Below are 27726 nucleotides of genomic sequence, written 5' to 3'. Positions count from 1 at the left end.
GAGGTTTTAAGCATTCTGTCTGTATTGTACTTACTTGGATTTTGTATTAATGAAATTCTGTGAGCATAGTGTCGGTAATAGACATTACCCTCACACAGATGTTGTGACTACATTCTTTATGACTTCTCCCCAGTTACCTGTACCAAATTGCACATCTTGGAGATGATGACGAAGAACCTGAGTTTTCATCTGCCATGCCTCTGGAAGAGGGAGATACATTCTTCTTTCAACCAAGACCACTCAAAAATCTCGTGCTGGTTGATGAGTTGGACAGCCTCTCTCCCATTTTGTTTTGCCAGGTATGGGTCATTTCAGTCACCTCCACAGTGTACTCTGCTGTTGTGTGTTTCTTTTGGTGGGGGAGGGCAGGGGGGTCCGGGAGTGACTGCTGGGTCTAAGGGTACGGTGCAGCCTGGTGGGTGCTTAGGGACTGCCAGGCTACACTCGCCAGTTCTCTCGGTGAGGGTCAGACCTTGGTCAGATGCCCTTAGCCTTTGCTAGCTCCCCAGCCCCAGTCAGTTACTTATTTGAAAAAAATATTTATTGATTTTTGTTCACACCCAGTGTTGCTCTGGGGACTGCAGTGCCAGGAATGGAACCAAGGCCTCTTGCATGCAAAGCATGTGCCTGGCCTGTTAAGCTGTCCATTGCTGTCTTTTAATCTGAACGAGTTCATAAAGTTCTTCAGCGAAATTAAGATCTAGACTAAGTTTTGTCAGCGTACTTGAGGAATTGCCACTGTAGAGGCTAAGAAGCAAAACATTTGGGATCTAGAGACATAGTTTAGGGGTAAGGCTCTCTTTTCTGGACCAGTTAATCTGTTCTTAGTTTATGAAAAAGTAGTGCATATGCCTTGGGGGGAGGCACCAATGGGATGCTGGGAATGGGACCCAAGTTGGCCATTTTCAAGGTAAGCCATCCCTGCCTTATCACTCTGGGCCCTGGGGTGGGGGGATGTTTAAATTTTATAACCATGGCATTTAAAATAGCTTAAATTTTGTTTTTGTTTTTGGCTGGCTGTGCTCAGGGCTTATTCATGGCTCTGTGCTAAGCAATCAGTCTTGATGGGGATCATATATGGAACTGTAGTTGGTGCTAGGGATTCCAGCTAGGGTTACCATATTCAAGGCAAGTGCCTTACCAATGTACAGTCTCTCCAGCTTTGGATACAGTTTGATTTTTTTTTTTAAGTTGTCATATGAAGACTATATTAAAGTCAACATATTCATCCATGTTACTGCACATTGGGCTGCCTTATAATCAGTTTCACTTTTTATTGTCATGTTTGTGAGCAATACCTGGCAGTGCTCAGGGGGCTCTATGTAGTGCTAGGGATGGAACTGCATGTGAAGTTAGGGATAGGCTGCATGTGAAGTCAGCACCTTAAATCCCTGTACTGTTCCTCCACAGTTATTGTAATTAACTTTAATTTGGACTATCCAGTACTATACGGTACTGTAGATTGTGGGCCAGTGCAAGAACAAATGGTCTTTCCGTTTGGTGGTTGAACAAGCAGGTGCAGTTACCCAGCAGTTTGTGGCTACAGTAAACTCAGATTGGCCGCATATAAGGCCACATAACAGGCAGGTGCCATACTAGCTCTCCGGCTCCATTACCTATATTTTCTAGTTGTAAAGAAATACTTGTTGGGGCTGGAGTGATAGCACAGCGGGTAGGGCGTTTGCCTTGCACGCGGCTGACCTGAGTTCGATTCCCAGCATCCCATATGGTCCCCTGAGCACCGCCAGGAGTAATTCCTGAGTGCAGAGCCAGGAATAACCCCTGTGCATTGCCGGGTGTGACCCAAAAAGAAAAAAAAGAAGAAGAAAAAGAAATACTTGTTTCTAGTCAGAGGTACAATTTTTCACTCTTAAAATGCTAATTTATGTATCTCAAAATGGAAAAAAACATGTCTTAAAAGTTGATTGTTGTATGTAACATTGGGTATTTTTCCTTTCATATTTCAACTCCTAGTAGCTGGCATTTAAGCTTAAATAACTGACAAAGTAGTTTGTCCACAGAGAATATTCAGGGTTGGGTGTGAAAGCTTGACACTACAAGTAGAGTTTTTCTTGTAATTTTTGCTCTGCAGATAGCTGACCTGGCCAATGAAGACACTCCGCAGCTGTATGTGGCCTGTGGCAGAGGGCCCCGGTCGTCTCTGAGAGTCCTAAGGCACGGGCTGGAGGTGAGATTGGAATGTCCTGATGATCTCTTAAGGGTTTTAGGGGAAGCATGGACAGTGGCATGTGTCACTGTCACTGTCCTCCTGTTGTTCATCAATTTTCTCGAGCGGGCCCAGTAACGTCTCCATTGTGAGACTTTGTTGTTACTGTGTTTGGCATATCAAATACGTCACGGGGGGCTTGCCGGGCTCTCCAAGAGGGGCGGAGGAATTGGACCTGGGCCAACCGGGTCGGCCGCATGCAAGGCAAACGCCCTACCCGCTGTGCTGTCTATCGCTCCAGCCCAAACTGTATTAAAATATCTAATTATTGAACTTAGCTTTGTATCTATTTGTTGTGCTCTGTTGACTAGCTGGATGATGGAGTTCAATTAAAGTCATTGTCTATGATTATATTAAATTTAGTTATCAAATCCAACATTACAGATTTTTTTGTTTGGGGGCCAAACCTGATGGTGCTCTGTGCTCAGGGTCATTCTTGGCAGGAGTTGGGAACATATATGGGAACAGGGATGGAAACCAGGTCAGTCACATGCACAGCAAGTGTGCTACCCACTGTACTATCACTCTAGCCTACCTTAATTTAATGGAGGCCGATGAGATAGGGGTATAACTCTGTCTCTTAAGTTTAGGGGTAAGAGTGATAACCCCTGAGTATAGTTGGGGATGACCTCTAAACAAAGTTTATTGGTATTTTTTAGTATTTTCATGTTGCGTGGTCAGATATTTTTATTTCAGTAAACTAAGGAAGGGATGGTGTCAGGCTGGAGAGATAGAACGGTGGGTAGGGCACTTGTCTTGCATGTAGGCAACCTAGGTTCAATCCCTGGCATCCCTTGTTCCCCGGAGCGCTGCCAGGAGTAATTTCTGCGTGCAGAGCTAGCACAGCCAGGTGTGGGCCAAAAAATACACTCGGTCCTATACTAATTTTTTCCCTAGTTGGGGAGTTTCTTACTTTTTTCCTTTTACTATTTCCAAAGAGAAAAAAGAGGAAGATATATGTTTAAAGGACTTGAATGCATACTGTGTGTGTGGGATCCTGGTTTTAGGAACCCTGGCGCTGCGTGTTCCTAAGCACACCAAGTGTGACCCTAAAAAAAATAAGAAATTGTGGGGATTGGGTCACACCCATCGGTGCTTAAGGTTTACTCCTGGCTCTGCGCTCAGGGGTTAGTCCTGAGGGTGCTGGGAATCAAACCTTTGTCAGCAGTGTGTAAGGCAAGTGTTTTCACCCCTGAATTAACAGTTTCATAATAGAGTGTTTTGAGTTCATCTTAGATACTGCATCTATTATTTTCATGTTAGGTAAATGTGGGGCATTTTAGAGGTTCTTGACTCTGACCTTAAGTAAGCGAGAACAAAACAATTCCTAGGGTAACTTTTTTGGGGAGGGGTCACACCTGCGATGCACAGGGATCACTCCTGGCTCTGCACTCAGGAATTACTCCTGGCAGTGCTCAGGGGACCATACGGGGTGCTGGGAATCGAACCCGGGCCAGCCGCGTGCAAGGCAAACGCCCTACCTGCTGTGCTATCACTCCAGCCCCTCAAGTTACTTTTTATTTATTTTTTTTATTTTTGTGTTTGCTTCCTTTGCTTTTTGAGTCACATCCAGCGATGCTCAGAGGTTATTTCTGGTTCTGCACTCAGGAATTACTCCTGGTGGTGCTTGGGGGACCATAGGGAATGTCAGGGATCGAACCCAGGTTGGCTATGTGCAAAACAAACTCCCTACCCTCTGCATTATCGCCCCACCCTTCATTTACTTTTCAAATAGACCCCTTACCGCGTGATTGAGTTCTCTGAGGCAGAGGAGGAGGAGATGACTTCCAGCTAAGTATAAAAGGAGTGTGGCATTTCAACTGGTTCATGAAAGAGAGGTGGTGTTTGACCTTACAGGAAGTGGGGAAAGAACTGAGATTCTGGGTCAGATGCCTGTTTGACCCTCTGTTGGTTTATCCCCTCCCGCTCCCCCCCTTCATTTCCTTTGAGATGGATATTGCTAAGGGAAAAGTATGGTCTTGGCTGCAGCACGTCCCAGACGTGCATGACAGAAAAATCAGTCATGGGGGTTGTCAGCCTCCAACATTGTTGTTTCTTCAGTTCTCTCTTTACTAGATAACATCATGCTTTTGATGTTGCATTTGGCGTGAGCATTCCTTTGGGACCTGGTTTGGTGTCGTTGTGAATATGAGGTGTTCATGCTGATTTGTCTCCTCAGGTCTCAGAAATGGCTGTCTCTGAGCTACCCGGTAACCCCAATGCTGTGTGGACCGTGCGTCGTCACATTGAAGGTAGGCATCCCTTTTCCAGCAGTCAGACTTAAAGGCTTCTGAGCCGGCATTCATGATATTTTTATCTAGCGCCATTTATAAAAACCTATTCTGTCCCAGCGCCATGATTCCAGGCTCTCCCAGTTGGGGTTCCTTTGCTTACTGCTGTGTTTTGCATACATGGATAAGGATCTGCATAGAGTACTGTTAATATCCAGCACACACTTCAGTGTCATAGAGCTGTTGTATGGTGTTCTTTGATTTTATTCATCTTTAAGACACATCATATGATGTGGGGAAATTGTTGCTTTTCGTCAACTCTACTCTCTCCTGTAGTGCCACAGTGTAGTTCAGGGTATTGAGAGATTTAGTAAAGCTGCTAATTAGTTCTGCTTATGGGCTGTAGTTGTGCTTAAGGAAAGCAGAGATTTGAATGGACACGGCTGTAGTGTGCTTGGGAAAGAAGGCCTAGAGGAAAGAGGGTGTGTACTGGGTGGACATAATTATCTTAGGCCAAGGTTTTGAAAGTGTAGTCCTGTATTTGTTATGTTGAAATGTGTTGTACGGCAGCAGCAGGGATGTCTTCAAATAATTGGATTTCTTCTGCTAGAAATAAAGCTTGACTCTCACTTAGATTCACTTTGGCACTGTGGGTCATTTCTGTTCCTAGGCCTCGTTTTCCCCTGTCTGCTCAGGAATGTACAAACTGGTGCATGGAGATCAGGTTGGTCAGTATATGGTGCTTTTTCAAGAAAACAGCTGAAATTCTTCCCAGTGTTTATATTTGTTGTATGGAACAAGTTTTAGGGACCTGGGAACACGTATGTAAAGAATATTAGTAAAGCATATAGTTTTGCTGGGTTTTGTTTTCTTTGAGACATTAGTGTCAAATCTGAGTTGAATAGAAAAAAGAATAGGAACATTAATAGGGAAATAAGATTTTGTTTTATTATCATTGTGGGATTTTTGGGGGGACGGTTGGTTTTGGTTTGGGGGGCACATACGTATCAGTGTTTGAACTTTACTCCTGGCTCTATGCTCAGTGATCACTCCTGGTGGGGCCCAGGGATCCATTTGAGGCCCCTGTGGTGGAATCCAGGCTGACAGGGTGCAGGGCAATAGCTGTATTGCTCCCTGTAGCTTTTATTTGTGGAGGGTGATGGGGAGGCTGTCTTTGGGTTACTCTTTGATTAGAGGATGTTTTCGGGGCCACAACCAGCAGTGCTCAGGGCTTACTCCTGACTCTGTGCTTAGGAATCATTCCTGTTGTCCCTTGGGGACCATATTAGGTGCTGGGTATCCGTCCCAGGTTGGATCATGCAAGGCAAGTGTCCTGCCACTGTACTCTTTCCAGCCTCTGGCTACTCCTGTCTGTTTCAAAGTTCAGGCTCAGAAGCTGCAAGGTATGAAGCTGCGGCCTCTCGCTGCAAAGGATGTACTTTGGTCCTCGGAACTATCCTTGTGGCTCTAATAGGTTTCATTTTTGCCTAGATCATTATTAGATAATTGGTTTGAAAGATTCTCATTGTCTGTCAAGAAATTGTTTGTCTTTGATGGTCACCTTTAGCTTGGTGGGCTGTTGATATGGCTTGTGAGAACGTTACCCAGACATAGATATTTTGAGGGCAATTTAGTCTGCCTTGCATTTGCTTTGATTGTTTACTTCACTTCTTGGACTTTATCTTAAAGTAGATTTAGATGTTTTGAAAAGTGCCTCTTTAGTCTTATGAAAAAGGCATGGAGTGACTCCAAGATAGAGCCTGTCGTTTTTGGAGCCTGAAAGCCCGTCTTGGTCTGGCTCGGTGCTCATGGCAATAGCTCTGCTCAGGGAATCTGAATCTTGCTGGAATTTAGCATTTCTCTATTTCGCTTCCTGGAAGTCTGATATGAACTGTGTGTTTAGAATTAAGGTAGGATTCTTGTTCTTGGACCTTGCCATCTAAAAACACACGAAAATTGATAGGTGCTGATGTAATAAGTGCTTTGTTGACAAAAGTCAGGAAAGAGGGTAGTCACGTGTACAAGGAGAGAAGGCTGCGTGAGCGTTTGGTGGCTTAGTGGCAAGGCAGGATGCTGCATGATGGAGCTTGCAGTTGAATATTTTTACCTAGATAGCGGAGTCTAGGGGAGAATGCGCCTGATAGATTTTACTCTCTAAAAATTATAATCTGGGCGAGCACTCAAAAAACAGGTCAGGTTTTCTCTGTTTCTTTCCAGATTCCCCAAATGATTACTGAGTGACCATCCCACATGTACACATGCTGCAGTCTCCAGGCAACGACTAACCTTGGCTGGTACTTGGTGATGACACTACCAATACCAAGCCTTTTTTTCTCTTCCACAGGTGGCTGGTGAACGTGCTGATCACCACAGGTGTGTACCTACTGCTAGGGTCAACCACGGGGTCTTAGTGTGTACTCAGGGAGAGGGCCCCACCCAGAGCTTTGCGACTGCCTGGTGGCATCTCTCCCAGGAGAACGTGACAGCTGGAGGTCCATGGGCCTGGCCAGCTGCATGTGCATCAGTGGTCTGAGGCAGGGATCAGCTGCTTTCACGCAGTGTGGTAAACAGGACATTTAGCTTTTCGCTAAAGAGCGAAGGCCTCTAGCTCGAGAATCTTCATGCTCTCTCTTGGGGCTTCTTTCAGTGTGCTAACTGAAAGGTCTTGGAGAAAGCTGTGTTTATCTCTTAGGTGGAGTTGAGACAGCTGCTCTGAGTACTGAGGAGTCTAGATACACAGCGACGGTGAGCAGCAGAGGCTCTGGTCAGCAGAGAACTCACTTGGCCTTTTGGAGTGAGCTCTTTCCTGAGGGGTGCTTCAGCACCCAATGGAGAGCTCCGGGTCCTGTTTAATTGAGATGAGGGTGTTCTCGTGTCCTGATAGTCTCTTTGAGGGAGCACACAGCAGTGCGGAGATCCAATCCTCAGAGGTGCAAGGCACATGCTCTGCCATTTGAGCCGCGCCCTCAGCTCCCTGATAGTTTTTTTCTGAGCTGTAAACTAAAAATGTTCTTTCAAATGAAGCCTGCGGGCCCTGGATAAAGGCAAAATGGATACTTACAGTCCATAGTCATTGACCTTCACTGAAGTTTATGGTATTTTGCTTTTTGTTTTGTTTTGGGACCACACCTGGCAATGCTCAGGGATTACTCCTGGTTCTACATTCAGGAATTAGTTCTGGTAATGCTAGGAGCACCATATGGGATGTCGGAGATTGAACCAGGTAGCCGCATACCAGGCAAGCACCCTACGTGCTGTACTATCTCTAGTCCCTGAAAGTTTATGGTATTTTTGAATTGCAGCATCTGTAACCTCAGGTTATATAGGCAGGTTATCTTCTCTTCTACCTCACCTCCCCTTTTGGGCCATACCTGGCAGTGCTTAAGGCTTATGCCTGACTCTGGACTCAGGAATCACTTCTGGTGGGACTTGGAGGACTGTCTGGGGTGCCAGGAATGAACCAGGGTCAACTGCATGCAAGGCAGGCATCCTACCTGTTATATCTAACTCTCCGACCCCCCAAGACTCTCTAGAAGGTCCGCCTAGACTTGGAATAGGAAAGGTAGAAGTTACAGACCACTAAGCACATTATGCAATGGATATTTTTCTGAAACAACTTTTAGATAATCAAGTCAAAATTAAATTCAACTACTGAATTGTTCATATGTAAAGCTATTGAGTATCTGAACAGTTTATGTCTTAGGTCACAGGAAAGATCCAGCAGCCAGTCCTCACCCCCGACCCCTGCCCCCACATTCTGTATCCTAGACCCCAATCTTGAGCGTTCTGAACCCTTTTATTTGACTTCAGCATGCTCTGGTAAAGTTTTAAGGGTGAAAGTCCTGAGAAAGGAGAACATGGGAAAGGATACAAACCCGGGTAGTGTTAAAATGAAGCAATTCCTGTTACTCTTGTGCACCAAAAATGTTTTTCCACTTAAAAAACTTGAGCGCTGGATTAAAAAGCACCAAGTTTGGTGTTGTGTAGAAACGGATTCTGGTTTTGTTATAAGTTGTTTAGACTTGTTTGAGGGATGATTAATATTTTATGACATTGACTGTAGTAATTATCTGAGTTACTTTATGTATCACTTGGTTATGACAAGTTAATCCAAAACTCCTTGTCCTGTTAATCCATATAATTTGGAAATCAAACTCTTATTCTTGTTTCTTGGTATTGCCATTTTATTTCACCCATCAGGAAGAATCTTTGCCTTTCAGTCACTAAGTACTGACGTGTATTTAACTGAGATGACAGTTTCTTTAAAGTTTTTAACCACATTATGGATGAGCACTTTCATAGGTTGTTTTTGCTTCTGTATATTAAAGAAAGATGCTGCTTGTAGCTCACCAAATTGGTTTTAACATGTTTGAATACAACTGAAAATTATATCTGTGTGTGGGCCAGAGCAGTAGAGAGTACAGCAAGTAGCATTTGCCTTGCATGAGGTTGACCTGGGTTTGATCCCTGGAATCCCATGTGGTCCCCTGAGCACCACCAGGAGAAATTCCTGAGTGCAGAGGCAGAAGTAAGCCCTGAGCATGACTGAGTTGCCCCCTCTTCCCCCAAAAAAAGGTAAAAGGATTATTTTATCAGTGAAATATCTTTGCTTGCATTGACTGCTGAAATAATCTAGTCTAGTAATCTTAGTGCAGTTGGGCTGGACCGCCTTTTGAGCTGTCAAAATCAAAAGTGTTCTTGATGGTGGTTGGATGTTCAATAGGACTGAGCTCCAGTCAGACAAAGGACTCTGTAGTTACCACTCCAGTTTAGTAATTTTGTCTACACGTTATTTTGTCCCTTGTTCATCTGATCGCTTATTCTTTCTTGTTTGGGGGCTACACCCAGTAGTGCTCGGGCTACACCATACTCAGTGCTCACAGGTCCTCCCCATGATGTTCGGGGGATCATGCAGTGTTAGGAACCAACCCAGGGATTCTGGCACGTGCTCAGTTGGTTGAGCTGTATCCCCAGCCCCGGCCAGATTTCTAGGTAAGGAGGAGAGAAGAAATTGATGAGGAAGAATCTAGTGTATAACAGGAAAATCAGTTCTTAAAAAACAAAAAGCCACTGTGCCTTTATTCAGCATTTATCAAACTTTCTGTTCAACGTTGTGCTGGATGCGAGAGATGCGGAGTGTTCTAGAGGGGGATCTGTGGGAGTAGGTCCCTTCACTGTTTGCCTGTGATACTTGTGGACTTCCCCAGATATTCTAGGTCCCCCGACCTTGAAAAATCGATTAGTATTTATTTAACTACATTTAATTAGATGAGAAGCAGGGCCAGGGAGATAGTACAGTGGGGAGGGCATTTACCTTGTACTCTGCTTACCCAGGTACGATCCCTGGCATCCCATATGGTCCTCTGAGCAATGCCAGGACTAATTTGAGTGCAGAGCCAGGAGTAACCCCTGAGCATTGCCAGATGTGACCCCAAAAGCCAAAAAAAAAAAGCAAATTTTAATAAGATTGCTCATGACCACTGAACAGTCTCGTTTCTAAATAGTAAAAAACCTAGAGAGGTCAAGGACTGCCAGTATAAACAGTTTTCTTCCCCCTTGTTGGTTTCTAGTGTTTAATAACGCCTTTTCTATCAGGACACACTAGAACTCTTTAAAGTTCAAACTCTAGATGACTTGGTCTCATAGAGGGTTAAATAATTTATTTTATTCATCACATCTTATATTCCCACAGAAACTTTTGGGAGAGTCTGGGGGCTCTTCCTGGTCTCCTAAGACTGGGTCAAGGGGGCTGGAGAGATCATGTGTCCAAAGGGTACTTTGGACGCCCCTCCCTCGCCCCCAGACAGCCAGGAGTGATCCCTGAGCCAGAGCCAGCTTGTAGCCAACCCCTCACTGCAAAGAAATTGGATTATGACTGGCAACTGATCATATAAGCAAGCTCTCTCTTGGATGTATTTTGAGTATTTTTGTATTCCAAGTTTGCTCATGCCTCTGATTCCCATGCTTTGTACTCTTGTATTTTTCTAGCTATGTTTCGAGGAAATTCTAGATTTCAGAGGTAAAAATAGTAGACATATTTTCTGTTAATAAAGAAGCAAAATTTATCTGTAGGCTGTGTTCCCCACAGTTTTCTTTTGGATCATCTAGTGCTTTTGTCACGGGACCGTGTGGCTACACATAGAAGTGTCTTGGAAGGTTTCTGAAGGGAAAACATAGTCTCATTTAACTTTTGTAACTCTTGAGTTCTTAGCTAACCAACTTTTTCTTTTCCTCTTTCAGATGAATTTGATGCCTACATCATTGTGTCTTTCGTGAATGCCACACTTGTATTGTCCATCGGAGAGACTGTAGAAGAAGTGACAGATTCTGGCTTCCTGGGCACCACGCCGACCCTGTCCTGCTCCTTACTAGGAGACGATGCCTTGGTGCAGGTAAGCACTTTTTAGCTGCCTTCTCGTTGCGGGGCTGCCATGTTCACATCAGCATGTTGGTGCAGTGTGGCATCAGTGTGCTAAAGAGCTTTGAACTTCGGATGTTACAAACTAAGTTCTTTTAAATAAGTCAGTTTTGTCCGGATACTACTAAAACTTTTTTTGTCACTAACTCGTGTGGTTCCTCAAATGCACTCCAGTCTGCCAGCAGCGTTCTAAGTGAGTCTGATTGCTAAAGTCTTTCCTTCTGTAACTGTAGGTGTACCCCGACGGCATCCGGCACATACGAGCAGACAAGAGAGTGAATGAGTGGAAGACCCCTGGCAAGAAGACAATTGTGAAATGTGCAGTGAACCAGCGACAAGTCGTGATTGCTCTGACCGGGGGAGAGCTGGTCTATTTTGAGATGGATCCCGTATGTTAATTTATTTTATCTTTCATTGTGGGACTTGGTGTAGAACCCAGAGCTGAAACTGTGAATTAGAGCCTAGTCATCTGGGTTATATTCTTAAAAAAAGAGAATTGAGGCAGGAACATGTCCACACATCAGTCTGGGCCCTACAGGACTATGTTCACAGGTAAGCTGATGCAGTCTCACTGGATTGTGAAAGCCCGCCAGTTTATGAAATACTTGTTTCTCCCGCCCTTCACATTGACTTCTCTACCAATTACTGGCCATATGTTTCGTTTCCACAAAAAATCCATTTCCAATTTTTGCTCTTGTATACTTAATTTGTGCTCTCAGTCTCTGACCAGTTTTTATAGTCAGACTCAGTAGGAGATTGAGATTTATCTTTAATGTCCATATTTAAATTCTCTTTCACCTATTCTCAGGAACAGATAAACGGCTTTATTTCTAGTTCCTGAGAGGTTGGCTTAGGAATTTAGTGTTATGTTGTACTTGTGAAAGACTTGATTTTTTGTTCTGCATTTTTGCTTTTCTTGTTTGTTCTGGAGTCACACTCTTCATTTCTTGGGAATTACTCCCCGCTTTTTTGTCATTTGGGGTGCCAACCAGTGCCATCTGGGAATCAGACCAGACTTTCTGCATACAATGCATGTATTCAACCTGTTCTTTCTCTGGCCTTAACTTAGTTTTCTCTTATCCTGTGGAATTCATTCTTAGGATCTCAAGTAGAAAATCCTTGGCTATTTAGTAAGGAATGAGAGGAAGCAAAACGAAGCTCACGCTCCCTTTTTTCCATTTTTGGAAACAGGTGGTGTAGTTTGTGACCTCTCTTTCTTCTCTCCCTCAGTCTGGACAGCTGAACGAGTACACGGAACGGAAGGAAATGTCAGCAGATGTGGTGTGCATGAGCCTGGCCAATGTGCCTCCCGGGGAGCAGCGGTCTCGCTTCCTGGCTGTGGGGCTGGTAGACAACACCGTCAGAATCATCTCCCTGGACCCCTCCGTGAGTCTCAGCTTCAAGGCGCTTCCAGTGGGAGTCTGTGCGTGTTAGCTTGTCCCTGGAAGCGACACCTGTTGATTCCCCCAGTTATCATAGCCGCTTGTTTGCCTCTGTGTTAGGGCTTTTCTGACTGCAGCGCCACTGATCTTGTTTCCTTTAAGTGACGTCTCCTGCCCTGGTCCTTTTGGTTGAGCCCCTCGTCTCATTTTGGGCACGCCTCACCTTATGCGATTTTTGCCAGTGGCCCTCTTGGAATATTCTGGGGGCAGCTGTGAGAAACGCTGCCATAGATAATTTACAGAAAACTTATGGGACCTTACAACCTATTTTGAATTTATTTTTCAGGTTTTCCAATCTTCCTAAGACAGTTCTTCATTCCTCGAATTGGATAGTTCTAAACAGTTTGTTTTCAAGAGCTGGTCATTCCTCGTGTTTTATTGTTTTCTCTTTACCCCTTAGGACTGCTTGCAGCCTCTGAGCATGCAGGCGCTTCCAGCCCAGCCTGAGTCTTTGTGCATCGTGGAAATGGGAGGGACTGAGAAGCAGGACGAATTAGGGGAGAGGGGCTCTATCGGCTTCCTCTACCTGAACATTGGACTGCAGGTAAGAGGCCCAGAGGTTCTTTTGTTGCTGTCAGGTTTCTAGGGTTCTTGTGCTCTTCTGTTCAACATGGATGTTTGGTTTTATGTACCCATGGTTTCACTTAGCCGCCGCGGTGACTAATGATGTGTACTCTTCCATGTTTTACGTTTTTTAGCTCTGAACAAACCAGAAAAGGTCTGGGAGAAAACAGTATTTTCATATGGAGTCTTTGCTAAAATTGTGTTGTGATCATAGGTTTTGGTTAGAATGGGTCCTCAAGTCTTCCTCTGTAGTCAGAAAAGGTGCAGATTTTGAAATAGTACCCCACTCTTGATAATAGTTTTTATGAAGGATTTGTAAATAATATTTTTGTGGAGTGGGAGTTACTCCAAGAAATGTGGGAGATAAACCCAGCACTTCAGGTAGGTTACTTAGTTTTTGTTATTACGTACTGATTTTTGAAATCTCAGACTTGTATAAGTTAGGCTAAAGTATGTACCTTTATGTATCCTTCTTGGGTTTTATTTTTTTTAACCTTTGGGTCACACCCAATGATACTCAGGGGTTACTCCTGGCTCTGCACTCGGGAATTACTCCTGGTGATACTTGGGACCATATGGGATGCCAGGGATTGAGCCCAGATCTGCCACATGCTAGGCAAAGGCCCTACGCGGTGTGCTATTGCTCTGACCCCTGGCCCCTAGCCCCCTTATTTTAGCAGTCTTTTTTTTGGGGGGGTCTCTACCCGGTGATGCTCAGGGGTTACTCCTGGCTCTGCACTCAGGAATTACTCTTGGCTGTGCTCGGCACCATATGGGATGCTGGGAATCAAACCCAGGTCAGCCGCGTGCAAGGCAAACTCCCTACCTGCAGTACTATCACTTCAGCTCCTAGCAGTCTTTTTTTTTTTTTTTTTTTTTTTTTTTTTTTTTTTTTTTTTAAGGATCAAAGCTCTTTATTCACCAGTGGAGGGTGGGGAAAAGAGTGTCTTCTGGGGAGGGTCGGACGCCAATGTCCTCGGCCTGGATCTCCGAAGAGCCGCAGAAAGGACGAGCACGCTGCACGGCGCTCACTTAAAGAGACAGCAGTCTTCTTTTTACTGGAGTTATTTTGTTTTGTTTGTTTATTTGTTTTGTTTGGGGGGCCACACCTGGCTGTGTTCAGGACTTACTCCTGTTTCTGCACTCAGGAGTCACCTATGGCGTGGTGCTCTGTCAGTTACAGGCTGTATTATCTCTCAGGCCCCCTGGAACATGTTGGTTTTCTATTGAATCACTTCCAAAGTTGTTCATGAGTGGATTTCAGTCATACAATGTTCCAACATCCACTCTTCAACATTATACTTTTTCCGTGTCCGTTGCCCTCTCCCTCTCCCCAGCCCAACTCTATGGCAGACACTTCTCTTTCTCTCTCTCTCTCTCTCTCTCTCCCTTCTTCCTCCCAGACCCTGCACTTTAGGTCTTTAGGTCTTGGAACATTCCCAACTTTGATCTGCATGAGCAGTTTATCTTTTTTTTTTTTTTTGCATTCTGTTTTGAATTCTTTTTGTTTTTCATTAAGAGTGTTTTGTTTTTAAGGGAAAATCATAATTTGAACTGCATTATTTTTTGTTTCATTTTGGGGCCACACCCAGCAGTGCTTAGGATATGTTCTTGACTCTGTGCTCAGGAGTCATTCTTGCCAGTGTTTGGGACGCCATCCGAGGTCCCAGGGTCCTGTCTGTTCTGAAATTATAGTAGATTTCACTCCTCTCCTCTTACTAGAATGGGGTGCTGCTGAGAACTGTCCTGGACCCCGTTACCGGTGATCTTTCTGACACCCGCACTAGATACCTCGGATCTCGTCCCGTGAAACTCTTCCGAGTCCGGATGCAAGGACAGGAGGCTGTAAGTAAGGAAGGGGGTGGGCAGGCGGGCAGGCACCATGATAGTGGCATCATGTGCAGTCAGTAATTGGACAGTTCCCTCTGTGTTGGTTAATTTCCTTTACGAGGGAAATCTTAGACCTCTTGGTCCAGAGCTGCTTGGGTGAGGTTTCATGGTCCTCGGTTACGATTTGATCAGAGGTGGCGGAGACCAATCCTTTCTGCTCTCAGTCTAGGTAAATAGAGTCGGCTAAGAAGTTAGATTGTTAGTGCATCTAATCCTCGCAACAGTCCGCCTTGTAATAAAAGTATTTCCTTTTTATATGAAAGTGGAGCTCTTAGAGACCAAGTAGTCTAGATCAGGACTTCCGTTTTTCCTCTAGATCCAGGGACTATCTGTGCAGTCCTCGCCGTATGGGTTTGTATATAGGGACAGTCTAGCTGAAGTTTGGGTTGGTTCACAGACTGCTTGTGCTTTCTCCATGCTTAGTGCAAATGTTTTTCCTTTCCTCAGGTGTTGGCCATGTCTAGCCGCTCGTGGTTGAGCTATTCATACCAATCTCGTTTCCATCTTACTCCCCTGTCTTATGAGACCCTAGAATTTGCATCTGGCTTTGCTTCTGAACAGTGTCCTGAGGGCATTGTGGCCATCTCTACCAATACCCTGAGGTGAGTGACTCTAGCAGTTGAAGCCCAGACATAAGCCTTTCTGCCAGAGCATTGGACCATGATTTTGCCAGCATGTTGTAGGAATTTAGGAAGGAGTGGCTGAGTGCCTGCTTCAGTGTGGAACTAGTGTGTTGAAGTTAAAACCTTCATTTGACTCACGATTTAAGTATCTGATATCCACATTTCAGTGTTTGGTATTTTTAGCCTTGGTTCACACTTTCAGGGCCAAGATTTAGTACCTAATACAGATTAATCTTAAATTGTCGTTTCAGTATAAGTTATTTAGACTTTTTGCTAACTCACTCCTGGGCTCTGAGATTAGGGATCACTCCTGGCGGCACTTGGGGGGATCACATGCAGTGTCTGGTATCCAACTGGGGTTGGACTCAATGCCAGGCACGCACTTTACCCACTGGCTTCTTTTTCCCACTTTTTAGAGTTTTGGTTTGTTTTTGGACCACAGGCAGTGGTGCTCAGGGATTTCTTCTGGCTCTGCACTCAGGGATCACTCCTGGTGGTGCTCTGGGGACTATATGGGGTGTGGGGATCAAATTCAGGTCAGCCACGTGCAAGGCAAGCGCCCAGCCCACCCCACCCCCACACACTTTGTACTTTTCTGTACTTGAGCAACCCTCCTTTTATTGCTCTCCTTGCATACCTCCATATTCCCTTTGGGACTTAATACCTCTCTACCATCTCTGCTTCTAATATATTTCTAAAAATTTAGGTAAACTGCAGATTTTCAATTTGTGTTCTACCACTGAGCTCCACATTTTCAAATTAATGTAGCAGCAAAATTGTCCAATCTCCCTAATAAAATCTTTTCGTAAAAACCACGAGATGGTTTTTAAAAAAGGAAAAACAGAGCTTGTGACCTGTGATGTGGTTCGGTGTATAGTTAAAGCTTCAGGTGCAAGATGCTGGGTCTGACTCCTGGCACTGTCTAGAATTAAAGAAAAGCAGAGCGCTCAGGAGTAACCGAAATAACGCTGTTACTATCACAAGCAAGAATAATTGCTTCACTCGTGCAGACTATGCTGCTTTCCTTCAAAATGACTTGTAAGTGTGGAATTGATGTGGTAACTTTTAAAGTTTGGGGGAAACAACTAACCGTATCACTTAGATTCTCGGCCTCAAGGCAAATATTTTCATTTTCCACCTCTTTGTCAATATTTGGCATTTTTTGATCTTCTGGTATTTTTTGATCTGATCTGTTCTAACCCTACATTGTAGGTTTTATTCTAGCCACATGAAGTAGACTATCATGACTTACATTTGCATTTCTCTGATAGTTAATGATATTGACTATCTTTTCATAGGCTTCTTGACTATTCTTTGGTTTGATAATCTGTTCATATCTTTCCCCATTATTTGAGCCATGGTCTTACTGAATTCTAAATTTTTTATGTTCCACATAACTTTTCTCAATATGATCTGCAGGTAGTTTATTTGGATTATCTTTCCACTTTTTATATACTCTTGATGAGTCACTTCTGCTTTGTTATATTTTCTAAAGCTTAATTAGGTGGTTTTGTTTCAAAAGGCATTTGCTTTATGAAAAACCATTTATTAGCACATAGTCTGCATGTATTCTGGTAATAAACGTGCTTTACAACAAGCGTAGAATTGGTTCTCTAGTTCAGGGTTTGTCAGTAGTATGAGGAAATGGTCTTTTCCCTTTCACATTATTGTTGAGAGATTTAAAAAACAGTTTCCTCAGCATAACCTGAAAGTTCCTCCAAAGGATTTTCTGGCTAAATCCGGAATCCCTGTGAATTCTGGGCTGTCGCTGAGTTGTCTCTGGGGCGGCCCTTAAAATGAGGAGGTCCTGGCATCATTTCCCTAAGGATAGCTTTGACACTTCAGCGTTTGTGTGTCAGCTGAGACCTCGGACAAATTACTCCAGTTTCCAGACTCTGAGTGAGTGGCGTCTCTACTCCCTTGCTTTTGCCATAGGATCTTGGCGTTAGAGAAACTGGGTGCTGTCTTCAATCAAGTCGCCTTTCCATTGCAATACACACCCAGGAAATTCGTCATTCACCCCGAGAGCAATAACCTTATCATCATTGAGACTGACCACAATGCCTACACCGAGGCCACAAAAGCGCAGAGGAAGCAGCAGATGGCGGAGGTAATGAGACTGACCTGCAGGGGTCAGCTGAAAAGACATTTGTACAGAATCAGATGGAGAAGTTTTTCCTATTGATATTTATTTTAAAATTCGGCTCTTTTTAGGTTCTTCAGATTGTAGAGGCTTGTAGGATAAATAAGTCCTGGAGTCTATTCAGTCTTCATCTCCCTTTGTAGAAAAATGTTCTTAGACCGTAGGTTCCACAACAGTCTATGTAACTTGATTCCTGGGATTTAGGCTACAGTACATGGCTTTTATGTTCCTTATGAGGTCTTCCAGAGGTGATATCCAGGAAAGAAAAAATAGTTTCCCAAGCATATAAAATTAATTGCCTTCTAAGAGTAAGGAGACAAGTAGTCTTAGCAAGGAAATCAGATAGGCTAGGTGAAAATAGTGTTTCCATAGTTTTAAGACCAGTAATCTTTTTTTTTTTTTTAAATTGAATCAACGTGATGAGAACAGTTACAACGCTTTCAGGTTTAAGTCTTGTTCACACAATGATCAGACACCCATCCCTTCGCCAGTGCACATGTTCCCAACCCCATCCCACCCTCCCCCTGCATGTGTGGCAGATGTTTTCCACTTTACTCTCTCTCCCTCCCTCTCTCTCTACTTTGATTACAGAAGACCTAAACATTATTATTTGGAATTTTCCCCCAACAATCAGACCTGCCGAAAAGGCATCATTCGATAATTTGTTTTCAGTTGCTGATAATGAAGAGCATATGATGTCGCGGCTGTGCGATTTTGGATTTCTAGTATTTTAGTAATTAAGTTCAGAGGGATTTCTGCCAAAAGCCGCTGGGTTCCAAAATTAGTTTGTGTGCCCCTGGGATCATGGCTGTTCAGGAGCCGGTCGTGGGTAGCAACTCGGGGTCTTGTCAGGGCAGGGGGAAAGGCCGGTTCCACCCCCCATACCTAGAGGCCCCAGGCATCTCGTCACTGCAAGCTCATACCTCTCTGTTCAATAGTAATCATATTTTTTGCATAGTCAGTGTTCCTTTAGGCAGAAAGAAACAAGTCTGTAATGTTCCTCCCCTTGTCTCTACACCTTCGTTTAATTTCATTTTGGGAGTCGGGGTTTGGTTCACTAATGTTATAAGCTCCTATTTGCAGGGTTTCTTGTTTGCTTCTCGCCCATCTCTGAACACCAATTCTTGCTAAATTTTGGGTCTAGGAAATGGTGGAAGCAGCAGGGGAGGATGAGCGGGAATTGGCCGCAGAGATGGCCGCAGCATTCCTCAATGAAAATCTCCCGGAGTCCATTTTCGGAGCTCCCAAGGCTGGCAACGGGCAGTGGGCCTCTGTGATCCGAGTGATGAATCCCATTCAGGGGAACACACTGGACCTCGTCCAGTTGGAGCAGAATGAGGCTGCTTTTAGGTAAGGCACTCGGACCTCTCGGGGCTCTGTATCCCAGCGGCAGGGATTCTTGGGCTGTGACTCACCGACTTTGTGGCTTCTCCGTAGTGTGGCCGTGTGCAGGTTCTCGAACACGGGGGAGGACTGGTATGTGCTGGTGGGCGTGGCCAAGGACCTGATCCTCAATCCCCGGTCTGTGGCAGGAGGCTTTGTCTACACCTACAAGCTTGTGAACAATGGGGAAAAACTGGAGTTTTTGCACAAGGTAGGAACCAGCTGGTGGTCTGATTCATGGGCCATAATACAGTGTTGTTTTAAGGTGTGTGGCTGTTCTTTTGGGTTGATTTCAGGCCACATCCAACGGTTCTCCTGGCTCTGCACTCAGGGAGCGTGCCTGGGGCAGGCCATGCAGGCATGCACACGACCAGCTGTACTATCTCCCAGGCCCCTTGTTTGTATTTTTGTAGTTTCAGGTCCCCGTGGATATAAAATATGAATTTTACCCATGACCTGCATTCGTGATTTGGGAGCAGCCCCTGTTTACTAGTTGTTTCAATGTGGGGGTCACACCCAGTGATACTCAGGCACTAGTCCCTCGCTCAGTGTTTAGGGATCATTCCCAGAGCCTGCACGCAAGGCCTGAGCCGCCTTCCTCGGCTCCACCTCCACATGTAATTAATGTCCACACGTGTGACTTAGGGAAGCCGACACTCCTGGTAGAGGGTATGGTGCTGGGGTAAGAAACCCTGCTGTTAGCCACAGTACCAAAAAGTAAATGAAGCAAATGAAAGACCATCTGGCCTCTTCCAGCCTTCCCGCAAAGGCTATGTCTCTGGTAAACAGTTACTCCACATAGATCTGATAAACTCACTCCTCCTTCCAACTAGGGTCATTGGGCCTTCCTTTGCCATAAGCTTTACTTCTTGGTTAACTTATAGCACCATTCAACTAGCATAGGTTAGGGGATAATGTTTGTGGCCATCAAGGATCAGGGCCTTTGGGTGGAGGGGCAGTGGGTTGGGGAGCCCTGTGGGACGCTGGCGATTGAACTCTGGTTTCCCACACACAAGGCAAGTACCCTACCCACTATACTGTCTCTTTGACCACATGCCAGGACTTTTTTACTGGTCCACTCCTTGGGTGAAATGCAGCGCATGGAATCAGTTTATTCGAACATTCTGTTGCACAGGGACCATATGGTTTATTTCTTGGGTGAGCAAAAGATGAGGCATTTTTGGGTGGGCTGGGGTTCTAATGCCTGGTTGTTTTAATTTAATACTTGTATTGCTTGTTTTTCCTTTAACAGACTCTAATGCCTGGTTGTTTTAATTTAATACTTGTATTGCCTGTTTTTCCTTTCACAGACTCCAGTGGAAGAGGTCCCAGCCGCCATTGCCCCGTTCCAGGGAAGGGTGCTGATTGGTGTGGGGAAGCTCCTGCGAGTCTATGACCTGGGGAAGAAGAAGTTACTCCGAAAGTGTGAGAATAAGGTGACACATGGTGACGAACTTTGGGGTTAACTGAGGAAGGAGGCAGCATTGGTGGGGTCGTGGCAGTGGTTGCTTAAGCCACATTTGTTTGTCTTAAGTCACTGTGAAATGACAGTTATTCATGATTGGGTGCCAACGCTGATCCCTTCACAGTGGCCACTGCCCTCCACCATTGGCTTCCCACCTTCCTTTTATGAGAGGAGGAGGGGGAGGGAGGGGAGAGAGGAAAGACAGTCTTCATAGACATTGTCCCCTCTCTGTCCTACCCCCCATTCCCCTCAAGTGGCATGTTTCCTACTGAATGTCAGCTGGTTCGCAGGTTGTTTCCATTGCCTTTGGGTAATTGTTATTCCACCATCGTGTTGATGTCTCACATGTGAGAGCTGATTCTGTGTCACCTCTCTCCCTCTGACTAACTTCGCTCAGCTTGATAGCTCTCTAGGTCTCGCCAGGTCCCTCCACGTAGCAGCAGGTTTCATGACTTTATTCTAACGGTCAAGTAATACTCCATCGTATGTATGTACCATAGTTTCTTGATTCTTTATTAGGCCCACGTAATCCCACATGGGATCTCGTTACATGCAGTCACAAATCAGTCCCTGGCGCTTCCAAAGGGCGGGACCTAGCACACTTCTGTCGTGTTCCTACTGTAAGGAAATCAGCCGAGAGTCAGCCGTGCGTTTCCACCATTTGAAAGGACTTAGTTTCTGGCTTCTCTCCAGGGAGGAGGCAGAGCCCAGCTGCGTGTAGGGAATCACGGGGGAAGGGCAGGGCTGGTTTGCGTGGCCCCTGTGCTGTGTCCAGCCCTCCAGACCTTTATTGTGCAGTGAGCGTGGGTGGACTTTGTGAGTGCCAAGGTTTCACGGTCGCTGTGCTTGTCCCCAGCATATTGCCAACTACATCTCTGGGATCCAGACCATTGGCCACAGGGTGATCGTGTCTGACGTCCAGGAAAGCTTCATCTGGGTCCGCTATAAGCGTAACGAGAACCAGCTCATCATCTTCGCGGATGACACCTACCCCCGGTGGGTCACGACAGCCAGCCTCCTCGACTACGACACCGTGGCTGGCGCTGACAAGTTTGGCAACATCTGTGTGGTAAGTTTGTGTGGACTGGGTTCTTCTGAGTTTGTGGTAAAACCAGTGAGCCAGGATCAGTCTGCTCCACAGCCGACTGTGCTCGGGGTTACTCCTGGGTCTGCACTCAGGAATTATTCCTGGCAGTGCTCAGCGGACTATTTGGGGTGCCGGTAAGGTCAACGTGCAAGGCAGAGGACCTCCCAGCTGTACTGTCGCTCCATCCCAGGATCAGTCTTCAGTGGGTATAAAGTTCAGACCTCAGGCCAGCTCCAAAGGAATTATGTGTTCCCACTCTCACCCCATCTCCTTCCTTCCCATGGAGTTTGGTTAGTAACAGTGGGTTTATTTTGAGCAGATGACTAATATTTTCACTTTGTTGCCAGAAATTTGGCTGGAGGTGGGAGGGTGTTGAGGGGAATTCATGCCCGGCAGAGTTCCTGTCCTGTGAGCTATCACTTGGGCCAGAAGTTTGGCCTCTTAAGCCTTGCTTGGCCTCTCTTGTTCAGTATTCCTGTGGTTGCTTTTATTTGCTCATGGGTTGATTCTAACTTGGCACAAAGGTATAGAAGACCTACACTTGGGACTGTGTCAAAACAGGCCTTAAAACTTGCTTACAAGGACCCGGGGCAAATGTTGCTTTGTGATCCAGGTGAGCAGGTGGCGAACCCAGCGTGTGGTTTGTGTCCTTGTAGGTGAGGCTTCCCCCCAACACCAATGATGAGGTGGACGAGGATCCGACTGGAAACAAGGCCTTGTGGGACCGCGGCTTGCTCAACGGGGCCTCCCAGAAGGTAAGGCTGTGGACAGGGTCGCCCAGCCCCCAGGATGTTCCCGTGAACTGTTCAAGTACATATGTCTGTGCCTCGGGTTTGGAGTCCGCATACAGCTTGTGGTAGTAGCTTTTGGGCTGGGCATAGGTAACTAGATGCCTCCTGCCTTTATAACTGTAGAATAGAAATAATTTCTGAGACATTCTGGCCTTGTGACATCTCTTTGAACAAAGAGTAGCAAGTCTTGTTTTGAGATGGTTGCCCGGGTTTATTCATGGTACTTCAGAGGCATGTGTTGGCTTTGCCTCTTTCGTAGCACGGTCCTGGGCTCTTAAAAATAGTTGTGTTGAAGGACATGATGCTAGTCGTTGTTGGGTTTGTCTTTGTTTGGAGCAGTGCCTGCAGATTCCTGCAGTGCCCAAGGCTCCTCCTGGCTCAGGCCGGGGTGGGCTGTCCTGGCAGTGCTCAGGAACCGTGCGGTGCTGGGGGTTGAACCTGGGCTCCTGCATCCAAGGCATGCTCTTGCCCACTGGGCTTTGTGGGGGCGTGGGGGTTTGACCTTGCTAGTGCTGGGGGGGGCATTGTGTGGTTGCAGGAAATGGCTGCGTGCACAGCATGTGCCTTAGCCCTACACTAGCTCTTGGGCCTTCTCCAACTGCTGTGTTGTAGCAGATTTTTATGTTTTCATGTTCATTACAAATGTGATGATTTAATCAAAGGGTTTTTTTTAATTAGCTTATAAAGTTAATGTGTTTACTCTTAAAGGATAAGTACTGTAAAGTATTTTTAAATGTTAGTAATTTTTTTAATTTTAAAAGCTGATCAAATCCGCCCTTTTGCGGAATCTGGAACCAGGTTCCCAAGAGTAGTCACAGCACCTGGTCCGCTCTTCACTTTCAGGCAGAGGTGATCATGAACTACCACGTCGGGGAGACAGTGCTGTCGCTGCAGAAGACCACTCTGATCCCCGGGGGCTCTGAGTCGCTGGTCTATACCACCTTGTCGGGAGGAATCGGCATCCTCGTCCCCTTCACGTCCCATGAGGTGAGTTCTCCACTGTGCCCTGCCTTCGCTTCCCACAGTTCTGTCTTTGTGCTAAGGCTGCCAAGGATGATGAACCCATTTGTTCCACCTGTGACTAGCAGCGTTCTGGAAAGTTCATAAGGCCCCTGTACCCAAGGACATAGGCATCTTGATTTAAACCGTGAAGTTTTAAACAGTTTCTTGTGTTACTTGTTTTCTTGTTTCGGGGTGTCCTGGGACTTGAGCCCAGAGTCTCATGTGTTTGGATATGGTTCTGAAACGGGCACCGTCAGAGGCCAGAGCCCTAAACCACGCCACACAGGCAGGTGGCGTGATCTGGTATGGGGCACTTACTGCTCTTCACGTAGTGTTCTCTCTTGTTGCGAAAGTACAGAGAGGCTTTCATGTAGGTTCCAGCTGTTTTTGTTACAGCAAAACCTGTCAAAAATTAGAGGAAGTCTCTTTATCATCTCTATGTGTGGTAAAACATCAGTGCCTTGTCTAGTTTTTGTTTTTGCTTTTGGTGGTTTTTTGGGGGCTTTTTTTCTTTTCTTTTTTCTTTCCCTGGCCCCTAGAAGCCTCATCAAGAATTTGAAATCACATTTTTCTTTCAGTAACAGAATCTTTTGTTTCCCTAGGACCATGACTTCTTCCAACATGTGGAGATGCACTTGCGGTCTGAGCACCCGCCTCTGTGTGGCCGAGACCATCTCAGCTTCCGCTCCTATTACTTTCCTGTCAAGGTGAGTATTGGTTGGAGGTCTGGGTTGAGAGGACGGATTCTGAGCCCTTTGGGTTGGCATTTTCTCTGGGCTGCCCCCTTCCAAATCAGAAAAATCCTGCTATGAGGTTGTAGCTCAGTGGGAGAGTGTGAATCTCGCTTATATGAAGCTCTGGGGTCAAAACCCTGGCGCTCTCCGAGTAATTCAAAAGAGGGAATGGAAGAAGCACAGCACTAAGGTCTCACTGCATCCAGTGAAGAATAGAAACCCTTTTTATCATATTTCTCGGTGGGGGGGGCAGGTGGCACACCAGTCACTGTCGGTTGCAGGGGCTCTTCCTGGCATTGTGCCTCAGGAGTGACCCCTGGTGGAGCTCAGGGGCCACTTACGGCGCCGAGGATTTGAGCTGTGGTGGGTTCCATGCAGGCCCCCACCTCCTGTTCTGTCTCCGTCTTGCATACCAAGAGGCACATCAGGATGACAGAATCCGAAAGCTGCCTTTTCTTGCCGAGCCTGTTTTCCCAGGTGTTGCCCAGTGCTGATGGGTTGATGGGTGCTTAGCAGGTGGTGGGCAGGGGGCGGCGGCGCAGTGGGATGAGTGGAGAGGGAGACCGAGTTCTCCTCAGAACAAAGCAGCAGCTCTGAGAGACCAACTTAGGCGACTCTTCTGGCTCTGTGAGTGGCGTTTTGGTATCTGAGAGAGATGGCAAGTTTTCTTTTTCTTTGGAGCTGATGGTTTAGCATCTGGCCTAACACTTGAACAGCTAACGTTTTCTCTCTGACTTCTCCACGTGTTAGAATGTGATTGATGGAGACCTCTGTGAGCAGTTCAACTCCATGGAGCCTAACAAACAAAAGAATGTTTCTGAAGAACTAGACCGAACCCCACCTGAGGTATCCAAGAAGCTTGAGGACATCCGGACCCGCTATGCCTTCTGAGCCTGCCCTTTGCCTTCGGGTCTTGTCAGAGATTCTGTGTCCGGTTTCCCCCAGCGCCGCCACCGCGTGGCTCTGAACCCATGTGGCAGAAGGGGCGCTGGATAACCAAGACTTTGTAATATTAAAGCTCTTGCCCGCGGATTCCCCCCTGGAGTGACTTGTTCCCCTGCAATTGGCGCTGTGACTCACGGCGCTTCTGGCGAGTGCACGGTCCCAGAGTCCGGTGTGGAATACGATGGTCCTCGCCCCCAAAGCCTGCCCTGCGTTGATATTTCTGCTCTTGTCTTCTTTTGTATACACCCTTAATTTTTAATTGGTTGTCCTGTAAATAGAGTTTTGTACAATGTTATCATTGGAGGTTGGGGGGCACACTGAGGTGGGACGAGGTTGGATATAAGTATGATTCTTGAGTTCTGCCACTCTGGAACCTAACCAGAAATATAAACCTAGTTTTTGAGGTGGCTGGTGTCTGTGTCTTTTCTGGGAATGAAAATTTATGGCAGTTGGAGACCAGACTGAGCGTTTCCCCCGTCAGCTATGTTCCTCCCGTCGGTCAGACTGGGGCTTGGCTGTGAGTGTGAGCATCCGCCAGCCCCAATCTGACCAACACAGGAGAAAGCCAAACCCAGGGCTGGCCTTGCCTTGCATGTCCCAGGCTTGATGGTTTGTGGGCTGCAGTTGGGAAACGGTGGCTGTAAAAATGTCTGAGGATGACCAGGGGTGGCCCCGACGGCTCTTCCCCCTGACCGCTAAGGTTCTGGGAGGCCTGGGCTGCTCACCTAGCCAGGGCGGCCTGGGCCATGAAGCAGACAGTGAACTAAATGAGGGCCAAGCCGGTTGATCAGATGCCGTTTATTCCATTCTCCCCATGTGCCTGCCCAAGTCTCTCTGAGCCTCCCATTCTAATCTCACACTCCCCTCATTCCCGTCTCCTCCTGTCTCTGCTCCTCTCTCCACACTCTGTATTGCAGCCTGGTCTCACTCTCTCTCCACGTGCTTGCTCCTATATTCTTCTACATTCTTCTCTCTCTGTTCCCCTTGCTAGCCTCTCCGTGGACCATCTTGCTGCCCTACCCTCTCTCTCGTCTCTTGTCTCTCCATCTCCCCTGCACTCTGGGCTGACAATAGCACCTAGTCAGGTAGCAAAATCAACATAAGAAAGCCCTTCCTGAGTGCCCACCAAATTCGAAGGGAACACCACCTAAAAGGTATTCCAAAGCCCTTCTTGACTGCTCCAGGCAAAATACCTCCTACAGTGTTTTTCTCCTTTCCTCAGTCCAATAACTATCAACATCTTAATACTAGTTATATTTGTATGGACACAGTAAGAGATACCATTGAGGCTTGTAGGGCAGCTCTCCTGGGAACATCTTGCCACAGATTCAGACTACAGCACTCAGGCCAGATTAGTCATTCCTAACCCTAGCAGGGTCCAAAAATAGTTAGTACTTTTTGGATCATGACAGCATTTGTCCATGACCAAGCTCTTCTTGTTAAGCATCATGGCGCTCTGGCCAGGCCCATCGTGATGCCAGGGTAGCACATAGCTTACCGCTTGCTCTGGTTCCATCCAGTCCCTCGTTGGGACCCTGCTTTTGGGGGCGCTAGGAAGTAAGGGCAGCTGAGGCTTAGGTGAGAGAACATGCCCAGAAGGAAAATATGAAGAATAGCTTGTACTGTCTTCTTGTGTCCATACAAAAAGGACATTGCTCTGAATAAACTACGCAAAGGACTTCGGGAGAAGAGAAAAACATTTACAAGTCAACAGAGCACAAAGAAGGTACAGAAAGACACAGGAATGGGAGCACTGTGATGGGAGCAACCCAATAAACCTAAACTACTTAAGGCTGTGCAGGAAGGACAAAACAGTGTTATCCTACAGGTGGCCATCACCTCTTGTTTTGATTCCCTTTTCTGGGCACTGGGGAGGTTTACTCCTGGCTTAGTAATACTCAGAGGTTGCTCTTGGGAGTGGGGGTGACCACACAGTGCAGGTGGGTGAACGCCAGCCCACTGAGTTTTGGTCTATTTTCGTTCCCATTTACCTTGAGGGTTTAGGTGGAAAATTTTGGCATATACTCCACCATAGGCACACCCATTGTTGCAGATCCTGAAACATCTTTTGCCATATGACTAATAGCATCAGTAAGGAAACAAGAACTCAGATACTCATCTGCCCTTGAGCACCAAAAATCAAGCTCTGTGGTTCCTATTAATGTAAGCAGCCCGGGGCCGGAGGAATAGGACAGCAGGTAGGGCACTTGCCTTGCATGTGGTCTACCCAAGTTCAATCCCCAGTAACCCCATTTGGTCCCTGAGCATTGCCAGGAATAACTCCTGAGTGTCACGAGGTATAGTAAAAAAAAAATAAACAGCCCTGGACACACAGGTAGCTTGGCAGCTGACTAGCACAATCTGACTCCAGTCAGCTTTCCTTCTGTAACGAACCACCTTCCAGGGCATCTGTTGGCTTTACTGAACCTGGAGACGCCAGCGCTCACTGCTCTTCTCCCAAATAAAGTGTTCTCTGATCACTTGCATTGAGCAGACTAGCACTGGGTTAGAGTCTGGACTTGGGGTGGGGGTGGGGGCCATGTTTAAACACTGAACCCAAACCCACAATCCAGTGTGAAATCCAGTGAGGATTGCCCTGGCACCTAATAGCTTCTTGCAGCATTACTCAGTTTTAGATCACTGCAGGGAATTAGGTTTACTCTGAATAACTCTTGTGGTTTGGGTCATGAAATCACAGTAGATCATCCATCTCCACAGCCTGCAGGGGCCCCTTTTCCCTGTAGCCCCATTCTGTCAGATGATATGTTATGCGGTTCTCTG

At 46.2% G+C, this 27726-nt stretch overlaps 1 protein-coding gene across 1 annotated transcript in view; it reads left to right on the top strand.

The window, feature by feature from the left end:
• The window catches only part of SF3B3 (splicing factor 3b subunit 3), a 39229-nt gene extending 13881 nt beyond the window's left edge, over window positions 1-25348 (top strand). Inside the window, exons 9-26 of the mRNA XM_056136452.1 lie at window positions 134-299; window positions 2093-2188; window positions 4407-4479; window positions 10699-10850; window positions 11110-11265; window positions 12107-12262; window positions 12719-12862; window positions 14605-14727; window positions 15220-15374; window positions 17331-17505; window positions 18683-18888; window positions 18976-19132; window positions 20232-20357; window positions 21243-21455; window positions 22130-22228; window positions 23108-23251; window positions 23869-23973; window positions 24751-25348. Coding sequence (XP_055992427.1) covers window positions 134-299; window positions 2093-2188; window positions 4407-4479; window positions 10699-10850; window positions 11110-11265; window positions 12107-12262; window positions 12719-12862; window positions 14605-14727; window positions 15220-15374; window positions 17331-17505; window positions 18683-18888; window positions 18976-19132; window positions 20232-20357; window positions 21243-21455; window positions 22130-22228; window positions 23108-23251; window positions 23869-23973; window positions 24751-24891 — 2587 coding nt within the window. The 3' untranslated portion in view covers window positions 24892-25348. The remainder of the gene's footprint in view (window positions 1-133; window positions 300-2092; window positions 2189-4406; window positions 4480-10698; window positions 10851-11109; window positions 11266-12106; window positions 12263-12718; window positions 12863-14604; window positions 14728-15219; window positions 15375-17330; window positions 17506-18682; window positions 18889-18975; window positions 19133-20231; window positions 20358-21242; window positions 21456-22129; window positions 22229-23107; window positions 23252-23868; window positions 23974-24750) is intronic.
• The last annotated feature ends 2378 nt before the right edge of the window (window positions 25349-27726 follow it).

The sequence above is a fragment of the Sorex fumeus genome, unplaced genomic scaffold (genome assembly GCF_029834395.1).
Source record: "Sorex fumeus unplaced genomic scaffold, SorFum_2.1 ptg000122l, whole genome shotgun sequence".
Classification (NCBI taxonomy): domain Eukaryota; kingdom Metazoa; phylum Chordata; class Mammalia; order Eulipotyphla; family Soricidae; genus Sorex; species Sorex fumeus.
Note: the sequence above shows the minus strand (reverse complement) of the source record. Positions and strands in the feature narration are given on the sequence as shown.